General features: G+C 48.3%; 1 protein-coding gene across 4 annotated transcripts in view; it reads left to right on the top strand.

The window, feature by feature from the left end:
- ZNF236 (zinc finger protein 236) overlaps positions 1 to 13,018 on the top strand; it is a 69,765-nt gene that overhangs the window by 12,685 nt on the left and 44,062 nt on the right. For 2 of the 4 annotated variants that reach the window (XM_055559646.1, XM_055559649.1), the window contains exons 4-9: positions 3,824 to 4,002; positions 4,683 to 4,807; positions 5,090 to 5,262; positions 7,383 to 7,526; positions 9,117 to 9,320; positions 10,271 to 10,499. In XM_055559646.1, coding sequence (XP_055415621.1) covers positions 3,824 to 4,002; positions 4,683 to 4,807; positions 5,090 to 5,262; positions 7,383 to 7,526; positions 9,117 to 9,320; positions 10,271 to 10,499 — 1,054 coding nt within the window. Of the gene's footprint in view, positions 1 to 3,823; positions 4,003 to 4,643; positions 4,808 to 5,089; positions 5,263 to 7,382; positions 7,527 to 9,116; positions 9,321 to 10,270; positions 10,500 to 13,018 lie in introns of all 4 variants that reach the window. The other 2 variants (XM_055559647.1, XM_055559648.1) reach the window with 1 other exon arrangement.

Here is a 13,018-nt window from a genome sequence, read left to right as displayed (position 1 = left end):
TTCTAAATTGCTTTATTAAAGTCTTTAGCATCTGGATAGAGTGTCATGATATTTCTACCATTTCCTTTATTTTTAACATTTAAGTTGTTTATCCTTTTTCAGAACTATAAATAATGCAAATAATGTGTGTATCTTTAATTGTTTCATTAAGATAGATTCATGCAATTGGATTTACTGAATTAACAAGGCTTTTTCAGGCTCTTTGTAGAATGCCACCTTGTATTCTAGAAAGCGTGTGCCCTTCTGCACCTTCTGCAGACTGTAGGCCCGCCTGTCTCACTCAGCTGTAGCACTGTCCAGAAATGGCCAATGTGTTCCTTTCAAAAGGCAGAAAGTGTTTAATATGGTATTTTAAAATACCTGGGAGTCAGTTCAAATAGTAAGACTCAGACAGTAGAGAAAAGGGTAGAGAGTTAAGTCCCCTTCAGCCCCTGACCTCAGTTCTCCCAGGAGCAGCTTGTCTGGGGGCGGTCAGTGCACGCACAGACCTCTGTGCCCCACGAACGCAACCGAGTGCTGGCGTTCTGTGCTGTCCTCTTCAGGCGACTGAGTCTCGGGTGCTGCTTCGACCCCTGCGGTGCTATGTGGCATCCGCTGTCCTGGCCCATGGGGTCACCCTCGGGCTGGGCGTGGGTGGTGCGGCCTCGCGTTGCTCTGTGAGGGGCTGGGGGGCTGCGGGCGCGGGAAGCCTGCCCTCGAGACCCGGAGCTGAGCTGACTAGGGGCGCGAGCACAGACACATACGAGGATCGTGTGCATGGAATCCTGGGATCACTGCTGCGAACTGGTGTGTATGTGCTGGGTGGGAGGGGAGTGTGGGCTGTGCCCACAGCACCCGTCAGCTGGGTGGCCGTGGGCATCGACGTTCAGATGGGACCCGTGTGTGATGGAAGTGGGGAGTCGGGTGTTGGCGGAGGGCTGTAGTGCTGTGATGTGCTCGAGGCTGGTCAGCCGTGCGGGAAGCCTGGCCGCGGGGGCCCTGTGAGGTGGGCCTCCCCTCCCCCGGTTCTACGTGCATCCGCACGGGGCGCCTGCTGGCCCTGCCGTGAGCCCAGGGAACCATGCCGGGGGATGCCTGCTGCCGGGGTCAGGAGGGGTCTGTGGGGCGGCTGGGGTGTCTGCTGAGCACTGAGCAGCACCTTGAGGCAGATTCCTGTGGGCAGGGCAGAGGGCTCCTGAGAGCCTGGGAGGAGCGAGGGTAGCGCTGGGCGCCGGTGCCTTGGGGCGCGAGAGAAGGGCCAGGGTGGCCCCTGGGAGGGGGCAGAAAGGGCACGTGTTATAGACGAGGAGCCTGAAGGTGGTTGCTGTTTATTGTGTCTACTCTGACTTTAAAAATTTCATCTTCAGCCAGATAGGGGCTGATAAGAACACCACAGCACCCTGACAGTCTGCTGGCCACTCGGCGGTCACTGACATCACCCAGGACTGCCTGCCTCTGCAGGAGGCACGAACAGGAGCTCTGACCACAGGAAATGCAGTGCAGTGGACAGGCTGCCTGCTGCCCTCCAGGCCTCACACTCCCACTGGGACAAGCCCGGGACCCAGGCTGCTCTGACCCAGGCTGCTCAGACCCAGAGGGATGGGAGGCCTATCCAGGCCCCTTGGGGTTGGGTGTGACGTGGCGGCAGCTACAGAACCTCCCGTCCATAGCCCATGTCAGTTGTGGTTCAGTATGTACTCAGGCCTGCTTTCACCACGTGAATTAATTGTACACAAGCCAGGGTTTACTCAGAAAGTTCGGAAAAGTTTCAGAGGAATATCCATGTAGATAACTCCTGAAATGTACTCACCTGCTCATTTGGTTTAAAAAAAAAAGTACATTAAAAAAGAGGGTTGATCTGAGCCAGAGCAAATAAAGAACAGGGCTGGGAATGGGGGATAAAAAGTCATGGTTTGCATCGTGACTTAGTCGTCTGTGCAGGGCAGATGTTTTGCCTGCAGATTCAGGGTACACGTGGCCCCACCGCTGCATTCGAGGTGGGCAAAACAAGTTTTGTTGTTAGATGGTTTTTAAAAATTTTTGACAATTCACAAGAAAGAAATTTCTTTATTATCAGCAAGATACTAACAAAACAGCAGTTCGTTATTTCCTTACATCATTAAATATTCAGTTCAGTTCAGTTCAGTTGCTCAGTCATGTCCGACTCTTTGCAACCCCATGAATTGCAGCACGCCAGGCCCCCCGTCCATCACCAACTCCTGGAGTTCACTCAGACTCATGTCCATCGAGTCAGTGATGCCATCCAGCCATCTCATCCTCTGTCGTCCCCTTCTCCTCCTGCCCCCAATCCCTCCCAGCATCAGAGTCTTTTCCAATGAGTCAACTCTTCGCATGAGGTGGCCAAAGTACTGGAGTTTCAGCTTTAGCATCATTCCTTCCAAAGAAATCCCGGGGCTGAAGTCCTTCAGAATGGACTGGTTGGATCTCCTTGCAGTCCAAGGGACTCTCAAGAGTCCAACACCACAGTTCAAAAGGATCAATTCTTTGGCGCTCAGCTTTCTTCACAGTCCAACTCTCACATCCATACATGACCACAGGAAAAACCATAGCCTTGACTAGACGGACCTTTGTTGGCAAAGTAATGTCTCTGCATTTGAATATGCTGTCTAGGTTGGTCATAACTTTCCTATTAACACTAACTTAAAGTCATTTAAGTTGAAGTCATCGGATTGCTCCAAGTATCCCATTCAGCTTCATCCCTTCCGCAAAGGACGCGCTGAGTAGCGTCAGTGAACAGCCTCTTTCTGTGAGGTTTCTGTGCATTCACGAGGCCATCAGGTGCAGGAGAAAGTCTGGTGGGAAGAGAGAGCTTTGTATTCTGTTGTGTAGAAACAGCAGTTTATGCACACTGACAGGTTACATGCATCTTTTCCACGTTTGGATCTATTAAATACATTGTTGTATTACGGAACGCCTCACTTTGTACCAAGTCAGCAGTGCGTTCCTGAGCACTCCCTGTGTCCTGCGCTGTTCAGCGTCTCGAGTGCATCTCTGGGCTTCACTGTGACAGCCCCGTGAGGGCATGTGTTGCTGTCACCGCTGTTTCACACCCCTTGGGCGGTCAGCACACTCAGGTGCACATGGCTAGTGATTAGGAGCCTTAACATGAACCGAGGCCCAGCTTCGGAACACCTGGACCTGCACTGTTCTGAGACACGAGTAATTTAAAATTTACCCTGGCTGTATTTTCAGAAGTCAAAACAAAACAATGAAATAAATTTTAATATATTTACGAAAATACATCCAAAGTATTGTAAGCCGCACATTAAAAGTTACTGTGCTGTTTCACACCTTACCTTCTTTTCAGTAAGCCTTTGAAATCCTTTGTGTATCTTATGCTAGCTCCACAGGTGCTCAGCTGGGCACGTCTACATGGAGTCCCTGACTGTTCTGTGATCAACCTTCTATATAAACCAGACGGAAAGAATGATAGGTGTTTCCACTTAAGAACTTACCAGCTGTCAGTTTGTTTTAAGGAAGTCTATTAAACTATCATCTTAATTTAAATTCTTTCCTGACGTTTTTGTGGTGTCCAAGTCCTGCTTCAGAGTTTTCACAGTGTAGGTGGACAAAGCGCCATTACCCAGCAGTCAGTTTGAAGCAGCTCACTTTGCTCAAAAGCTGTAGTGGTCTCTCATCCTTTCGCCTGTGTTTCTGTCAACAAAGAAGTGATTCCTCATATCCTCGTACTTGGACCCCGCGGTGTATCTTTTGAGAGGCTAGGCGGTGTTTGTTCGCCAGGAGGGCGCACTCCGTGTGTCAGCGGTTTAAGCGGCGAGGCTCCGGCGCGTCCGAGTGCTTACGGGTGGCTTCTCCCCCTTAGAACCTCATCTGCTCCGAGTGCGGGGATGAGTTCACTCTGCAGAGCCAGCTGGCCATCCACATGGAGGAGCACCGCCAGGAGCTGGCCGGAAGCCGCACTCACACCTGCAAGGCCTGCAGGAAGGAGTTCGAGACGTCCTCACAGCTCAAGGAGCACATGAAGACACACTACAAGATCAGGTGGGAAGCCTTTCCGGGCTAAAGAAAATTACACCTTGTATGAAAAATTGGCATACTGCTTTAGGAACAGGAGCAGGGCGACTTGGGAGTGTGGTGCTGGGATGGCTTTCATAACCTGTGGTCCATGTCGTGTCTGCAGTAGGACAGATAAGGTCAAAAATGAAACATCAGACTGAGGGTAGAAGTTTTTAGCTGTATTACAATGAGAACAGCTGTAGAACGAGGTATCGGCAGTACACTTTTAATGGGCAGGTAAGGAGGTGTGTAGAGTGGACTCACAGGGCCAGGTTAGCTCCCTTTTTAGTGAGTTGGTTATTTGTACTACCTGGAGCTTGCATGTGTCCAACGCGTGCTTCGTGCGTCTGCAAGCAGATAAGTAAAACTTCCTTTAATCGTTAACAGACCGCCGCCCTTCAGGCCAGGATACTGCCGTGGTCCCCGTTTTGCAGATTAGAAAGCCTAGGCTGGAGGTTTCAGCCCAGCCTTCAGAATGCGGCAAGGCTGCTTATGGGGATGGAGCAGGGAGAGCCAGGGCGTGGGGCGGCGGCTGCGGGCCGGGGAGGCGGGAGCCTTCTGGCTACCCTGTCTGCGGTTGATCTCTCCTTAAAGCTTGCTCTGGTTCTGAAGCGGTGGGGTCACAGAGACCCCACTTACCGTGTGCTTTCCCTCCGGGATCCCAGGGTGGCCGGCACCAGGTCGTACAACAGGAACATCGACAGGAGCAGCTTCACATACTCCTGCCCGCACTGCGGGAAGACGTTCCAGAAGCCGAGCCAGCTGACGCGGCACGTCCGGATACACACAGGTGTGAGGCGCGCTGGCTTCTAGAGGACCCCTCACGGGGCCTGGGGGCCAGACTGTGGCCTGGAGCTGGCCTGGCCTGGACTGGGGCCTCGGCTTTCCCCCGCTTCCTTTGCGATGTTGGGGAGGTGGTGGGAGTGTGGGTCTGCGGCCTCAGGGAGACGTTCCGCCTGGAGGGGGCAGGTGTGCGGTCTTGAGTTTGGGTAACTTAAGAAGTATTTCTCTTAACCCATCAGGTGCTCACACAGTGCGGAATCATATTGTGATCATCTTTCTCCCTCTCCAGGTGAAAGGCCATTTAAGTGTAGCGAATGTGGAAAAGCTTTTAACCAGAAGGGTGCGCTGCAGACTCACATGATCAAGCATACGGGTGAGAAGCCCCACGCCTGTGCCTTCTGTCCTGCCGCCTTCTCTCAGAAAGGGAACCTCCAGTCCCATGTGCAGAGGGTTCACTCCGAGGTGAGCGTGCCCCCGGGGTGTAGGCATGTGGCGGGCGGGCTGGGGTGGAGCGGGGAGGTCCTCACAGGAGTGCAGACGTCAGGCTGCACAGGTGCCCCCGGAGTGAAGAGTGAGCCCGAGGAACTGTACTTGTTAAATGTAGATAAAGGGTTTGTGCGGAGCAAACCCTGTTTAAAAAAGTACGTGCGTGCTGGCTCAGTCATGTCTGACTCTTTGCGACCCCATGGACTGTGGCCCGCCAGGCTCCTCACATGGGATTCTCCAGACCAGAGTACTGGAGTGGGTTGCCATGCCCTCCTCCAGAGGATCTTCCCTATCCAAGGATTGAACCCACTTCTCCTGCATTGCAGGTGGATTCTTTACCACTGAGCCACCTAAGAAGCTCCCCAAAGTACATATATATGTATATATATACATAAGTACATACATACACATGAATATATATATATATAAAAAAACGTGAACCTTTTTGGCTTATATGGAAATATACTGTTTTTTGTCGTTTTACAGACAGTATTATAGCTTTGATGAATAAACGTTTGAAAATAATCCTAATACCATTGTTAGTTACGGTCTATCAATCTGAACGTGAACGTTATGTCATGCCTTTAGTGAACCCGAAACACGGATGCTTCCAAGTGTGAGGAACTGAAAGACGCGGTGAACTTGAGGAAGTGTTTTTCTGTGCTGGTGCAGCTGACCTTGTGTACAGCCCCACTCACGTTTTCTGTCAGCATTTTTAGTCCTGCCCAGTGTATTTCCCTCCATACTGCACATTAACTGATCATTTCAGCCAAACTGATGTTCCTCAGTTGTCTCCAGATAATACTGATTTGTCAGCCTCTGGAAGTAGCTCTCTTCATCCAGTTCATCTTTGCTCTTATTAACTGTCGTGATTTGGTGTCTTATTTAGTCTAGTTGGAGATAATGAAGATGTATTTAAGCAACACAAACACTCTTACCATGGATCATTTATTTTATGTAATTACTTTGGAGGATGAAAAATATCACAGTCCTAAAAGCAAGTGTATATCTTTTAATTTTTCCCTTGGTAAATCCTTAGGTAACAGTAAATCCTTAGGTAACAGTAAAATGAAGAAAAGCTCACATAGTTCTGATAGTTTACAAGCAGACTGAGAACTCAGATGCAGTGAAGCTACTTTTAAAGACTGTTTACTGTCGAAGGCCCAGGCCCTGGGAAGAGTATACGCAGACTCGCGAGGGTGCCTTTTGGCCTGCGTTAGTGCCTTCTGGAGCTGCCTCCGTGTGAAGGGGATTGCCGAGGATTAACTGTGTGTCTGCACACACAGCACCAGGAAGAGGAGGCTGAGAACCGCCTGGCTTAGGAGAGCCTTGCGGGAATGCCAGGGTCACCTGCCCCCGGCCGGAGACCCCTGGGGCCTGTAGTGGGACCGACTCTGGTGTTCTGGGAACAACCCCTAAAGATTGCTTGGAGTGCTGTCTAATCCTGTGGAGAGGCTAAAGCCGTGGGCTTGCTCTTCTCGAGGTGCCGGGAAGATGGAGTCTCCCCCTAGCTCAGAGCCGGCCGGCACAGCTGGCAGGACCAGCGCTGGCCCTGAGGGCGGGGCGAGGACTGCTGGGTGCTGCCTCCGTGCCGGCGGCCCTGCTCCCTCGCTGCTCTGTGCTCCACTTTCTGCTCTGCCAGAGGCTTAGAACGTGGCCACTGACATGACGCGACTATTGGAACTGGCGGCCGCCCTCCTGACTCGTGTGTTTAAGACTCAGAATAAAAGTCTTAACTGTCTGGCCTTGGTTGTTGAACACTTAAACCATTTTATTGAACGCTTAGCCATTTAAGAAATCGAGAACAGGTCAGACTTTTTTTTTTTTAACTAGAGCACAGTAACTGAAAACTGTGGGTTTTCACTCCCGCGCCAGTTCTGATTTATAGAAAAGACTGAAATTTGAATTAATCTCAGACTGAAAATATTGGTTACAGAGTCAGGTCATTGATTCTAGACCTCTCTAACTTAAAAGGTATAATAAAGGGTTACATTATTTCTGTCATTTTAATTGAATGGTTATAATTTGCCATCATTTAAATAGTTTAATCTAACAATTAATTGTAAAACATTGTTTTTTCTTTTTTGTTCTTTAAGGTCAAGAATGGCCCTACCTATAATTGTACAGAATGTAGTTGTGTATTTAAAAGTTTAGGTAGCTTGAACACTCACATCAGCAAGATGCATATGGGTGGACCACAGAATTCAGCAGGCGCTACAGAGACTGCTCACGTCTTAACGGTAAGCTTGGCCAGCTGGTTGACAGAAGGTATTCTGTTACCAAAATCTGTCATCTGAAGTATGACCTTTTTTTAAAATGGAATGGAATCGTCAGTAGTACCATAAAGGTGCTATGAAAGTTTCCTCTATGGAAGTATGGGTCCTACTTTTATTTGTTTGCCTAATTAATGAAAGAAAATCAAATTTTTGGAAACTTTAAAATAATTTTACGTGATTCTGATTTATGGGGTGTCATCTGAACCAGTTAGAAATAAGGCCAAACGTCATCATTGTTATGAAGTTGTAATTCCTACAGTCCGTGTTAACTGATGATGATTATTGAATATTCTTTATGCTTGTGTTATCATTGAAGAATCACCTTTCTTTTTAAGGTGGTATTTCCCCGAGTCTGATGTGATGGTGATTCTTTTTCCTGAAACCTTGCACCTTTGGGAAACTTAAGTTGTATTTTCCAGTACGCGCAGTAAGGGTTGTGACTCAGAGCATGCCCACTTGACTCCTTCCTGTAGACTGGTAGCTCAGCCTCCGTCTGCGGCTTCTCCTGCCGTCTCAGCCGAGCTGCCTGGCGGCATCTAAGTGTCGAGCGTGGTGTCCTGACCACAGCAGACAAGTCTCGCGAGTGCAGAGGTCCTCGTGAGTGTAGCCAGCCAGTAGCTGGTGTCAAGTCAGCAGCTGCCTCTTACCACGGAGAGGACAGGCCCAGTTTGTATTTTGTCCCCAAGCATGGGGCTCACGTTTAGTGTTGGCTTTTTCCTTTCTCACAATATTTGTGGCTTGGGATGAGTCCTCAGCTACTCTTGATTGGGAGAGTGTTGTAAAGATGTTCTAAAACTGGAGAGTAATCAGTCTTGTAATTAGGTCTTAAATTTTATTTTAGACTGAGTAGTTTTAAATAAAATTTTCAATATATAAATCAAGCAAATGTTAAGAGTTTTTTTTTCCTTTTCCTTTGGCAGTATGCAAATCAAGCGTGTAGGTGGAGTGAATTACCTAGAATGATAATCCAAGTCATTTAAAAAATCTACATTCTCCATAAAACACTGAGAGTGTCGTGCAGGGGTTTGTCCTGATATCCGCCATGACGGGGTCTTGCGGGTTCTCTGACCCCACTGTCTTACGTGTGTGTTTTTCAGATTTCCGGGTTTCTGAGGAATCAGATCAGCTCTCCCCTTACATACTCTTGGCTGTGGCTTTACAGAGCTATTATTCTTCCAATGCCCCTATTTTTCAGGAATCAAAAAAAATTTTAGATCACAGTGATTTCTTTCTTATTTCGTCTATTTGGTAACTTTTTTACTCCTTCGTTTTAGTGACCAACGGGGATGAGGTTTGTGTGCTTAATCCCTCATTTTGAAGTGATAATCTCTACTACCATGTAAAAGACTTTAAAAGAGTTACAGAAAAATTCATTGAATACATTTTTTTAAGAGCCAGTTTTGGTCTAACTTAAAAAGTCAGTGAGGCATATTTGCGATATTGTTAGATTTTCATGCTCAGAACAAAGATAATGCTGGTTTCTTTTTTTTAAAAAATTGCTGTACGAATTAGCATACTTGTTTACCATTTTTAATGCACGTCGGTGTGTTTCAGGCCACGTTGTTTCAGACTTTACCTCTCCAGCAGACGGACACCCAGGTCCCGTCGGCTCCCGGTCAGCAGAGCTCGCAGGTGGTGACCGACGTCATCCAGCAGTTGCTGGAGCTGTCAGAGCCGGGGCCGGTGGAGGCCAGCCAGCCGCCCCAGGCTGCCCAGCAGCTGAGCATCACCGTGGGCATCAACCAGGACATCCTGCAGGTGAGCCGCGCTGCCCCCACTGTCGTGTCCGTCAGGGCCGGGGTCACCGCTGGGAAGTCAGTATTCAGGGCTTGTCGGAGTAAAGGCATCTTCACGAAACATGTGTCCTAACTGAAACGATTATATTGAAACAAAGCATGCTTATTTGATTACTTATGGACAGTGCAGATTTTGAAATGATTTATTAATCTAGAAACAAAAAGTTTTAAAAACCTAACTTTTTTCTCTGTAAGTGAGTTTTCTGGAAAAGAACAGGGTTTTCAGGGCTTTCTTATATCTGTCCCTGGTGACGGAGAGTGAGGACTATTTGATTCTTGCCTGAGCTCCTTGGAGACAGCACTGCGTGCCCTGACCGTGTGTGAGCATCTCTGCTCTCACGGGGCTGGCGAAGGGGGGTGCACAGATGCCTGTCTCATTCTCCTCCCCCAGGCCCGCTCCATGGCCGCGGCCTTTACCCTCGCTCCCCTCCCTGTGTTTACTTGCTAATGGTAAATGCTGACCTCTGTGCTCCACCTTCGTGGTGACAAGTTGGCTGGGGAGTGAAGAGTCAGGCTGTCAGGACCCTGTGACAGCTGGTGTCCTGAGGGTGAAGCCCCTCTCATCTCTAACCATGATTCCCCAATGTGCTATAGACAACCAGGGTTGTCTGATACAACAGTTCTACCAGGCCGTGTAATTAATTTTAATTCCCTTTAATTTTGAAACGCAAATGCTTGCCATGCCAGATTTTGGGTAGAGCTGAGATGTCAGATTTCCAAAGGGACATTTCCACCTCCAGAGATGGACGTTTCGCTTATGTTAATAGAGGACTGCTTGGCGATGGAGGCTTTCCTCCTGGTGGGGTCGAGTCAGAATTCTGCAGGTCAGGCTTGCTAGTGTCTTTGTGATTGACTTTGGTGGGCAGGTGCGGGCGTCACCCCTCCTAACCTCCTAGTTCTGTTCTGTCTCAGCAAGCCTTAGAAAACAGTGGGCTGTCTTCAATTCCAGTTGCAGCGCATCCGAGCGACCCCAGCCACACCAAGGCCGCAGCAGCTCAGGGCCAGACCCCAGACGCTACGAGCGTTTCAAGTGAGCCAGCTGACCCTACAGACACAGAGCAAGAGAAAGAGCAGGAAAGCCCAGAGAAGCTGGATAAAAAGGAGAAAAAGATTATAAAGAAGAAATCACCGTTTCTACCAGGTAATTTTAGCACGTGTTAAGGTTCCGACATTTGGGTGGTCAGTTGCTATTTGAGTCGTGCCCTCCTTTTTCCTTCTGAAGGGGATGTGTTGTTGAAGGCTCCGATCGTCTCTACCCAGTAGTGTTTGTTTGTGGTGAGCCTTGTTGAACTTGCCGCTTTGCCACGGGCGGCTGATGTCCTGTGATTGAGCCCTCCTTCCTGCCAGCCCTTCCCACCAGTCTCTGCTCCACTGTCCCCCAGAGCCCCCACCTGCTGCTCCTGAAGCCCCCCTGCCCCACCCTCGGCCCTTTCCCAGCGGCGCTGTCTGCTCCCCGGCTCCCAGACTTTGGAAGCCCGCCCCACCTGCGTCTCTGCCTCCCCTCTGGGCGTCTGGACGCAAGCGCGTGCCGTGGTGAAGCTGGGTTCCTGCTGTCCCCTCAGCTTCCTTGCGTCTGCTGAGCGGTGTGCGTTCCCATAGACGGGGCTGCGTCATGCATGTCTCCTTCCTCGCCCTCCTGTCTCATTCTCTGGGGGGCTCGGGCAGTTGTTGGAGGCCAGCTCATGTCACCGCCTCATAGGAGCAGGGGGTCTTCCTCCCTCAGTCCCGAAGATAAGCAGGACCCCTGGTCCCCTGGGTCACTCGTGTGCAGCTGGAATGCATTCTGTGCATTTCTGCAATCCCTCGGGGCTCGGTTTGGCTCACCATGCAGGAGCAGGCCTTATTGTGTTTCTCATGGATAGGGTAGATCCCTGCCTTTTGGGAGAAGTGTTGCTGTAAAAATGTTTGCTTAATGCATTAACTGTTCTTGGGAGGCGTGGACTAACCCTGTCATCTGTGTTAACACTTCTTTCTGAGAACGCATTTTCTCATTGCCAACGTGTAGTTGTGAAATCTTTGATTCTCAGCCCACAAAACATCTTGGCCCTCCTCTCATTCTTCTCCCTCTTCTTTTGATCTGACCCTTCCTCCCCAAGTGAAAACCAGGATGATGGAACCCAAGCAGTTTATTTTCTGGGTTTTCCTGAAATCTGGAGAGGCAAGAAGGAAATAAGGGCCATTTCCACACATTTTTGTCAGCTGTGTGGTGGCCTTGGAGGTCCAACGTTAGCCGTGCGTTGTTGAACATCTCCTTCTCGTACACCTGATAAACTGATGAAAACCCACAGTCCCTGTGAAACGTTCATACCAGTTACAGCATTTGCCGTGCTGAACATATGGAGGTGCTCGGACGTGGCTGAGGGCAGGCCAGATTGGCCTCGGGAAGGTGCTGAAGGGGAAACTTCATCCCGGGTTGTCCTCCGTCTTTAGGGTTAGAAACGGCTTTCTCTTCTGCACTGAGCATCAGATGGAGATTTCAAAATGGAACTGCAGTTAACCCTATTATACATTATTTTAACACAGGGTGTTGTACTTACAGAGTTTATAAAGATACGGCGATTCCAGAATGGAACTGCAGTTAACCGTATTGTACATTATTTTCATATGCAGTGTTGTACTTACAGAGTCTATAAAGATTATGCAAATTTTAATTTTTGAAATACTTGAATAAATTATATATTTAAAGTACTGAGCAAATTTATGTAGTTCTAGTAAACTTTAGATTAAACATGATCCTTAGTATAGGTTGGAGCAAGCTTTTTTTGTTTTAATCATCTCTGATGTGTGATGAGAATATTACTGGGGGCATGTTTCTATATAAAGACACTCCTTAAAAAGAGTCCTTCCTTTTATAGGAACCAGTATACTTTTAATGTAATGATCATTTCCGAAAACAAAAACACTTCTTCAGGGGTAGTTGATACCATCGGGTGTACCCTAAGAAAACCCTGAGCTAACTATTCTTGTCTCATAAGTCATAACATTTTCTTAACAGCTGATAATTAACCTTAATTACATTTCCAAGTTGAACATATACAGGCATCTAAAGCCATCACTCTGATTTACTCAGTTTTGCAAGAATGAATATTTTTAGTAGAATTTGCTTTGTTGTTTAAGAAGTATTTTATGTATGAGTTAAATATTTAACAAATACTTTTATATTTATCATAAAACTTGTGACATGTAAATCATTGCTTCTTGTTGTTCAGCCACTAAGTTGTGTCCGACTCTTTGCGACCCCATGGCCTGCAGCCCGCCAGGCTTGCTTGTCCTTCACCATCTCCCACAGTTCACTCAATTGCTCATGTCCATTGAGTCAGTGAGGCCATCCAACCATCTTCATTATGAAGTTTTAATAAAGTCAGTTAACTTTTCAATTTTCTCATTTGTAAAAGGGACAGTGATGGGATAAATAAAAGAGAATCGAGTAGTGCCTGACACATAGTAAGTGTGTAATAAATACACGTGTTTTTAAGTCTTTCTGAGAGTAGGTGGAACTGGTCGTCACGCACAGCTCAGAAGGCACACTGGTGGGCGGTGGGCGCACCTTCTGCTCCTGCCGGGCCCCCGGCCGCTGCCTCACAAGGTCTTGTGTCTCCCAGCAAGCACAGGCATAGTTTTATGTATTCTGTGTTATTGTTTTTGGTGAGATGTGTGCCA

The sequence above is a fragment of the Bubalus kerabau genome, chromosome 21 (assembly GCF_029407905.1).
Source record: "Bubalus kerabau isolate K-KA32 ecotype Philippines breed swamp buffalo chromosome 21, PCC_UOA_SB_1v2, whole genome shotgun sequence".
Lineage (NCBI taxonomy): Eukaryota > Metazoa > Chordata > Mammalia > Artiodactyla > Bovidae > Bubalus > Bubalus kerabau.
This window is presented reverse-complemented; position numbering and strand designations above follow the sequence as displayed.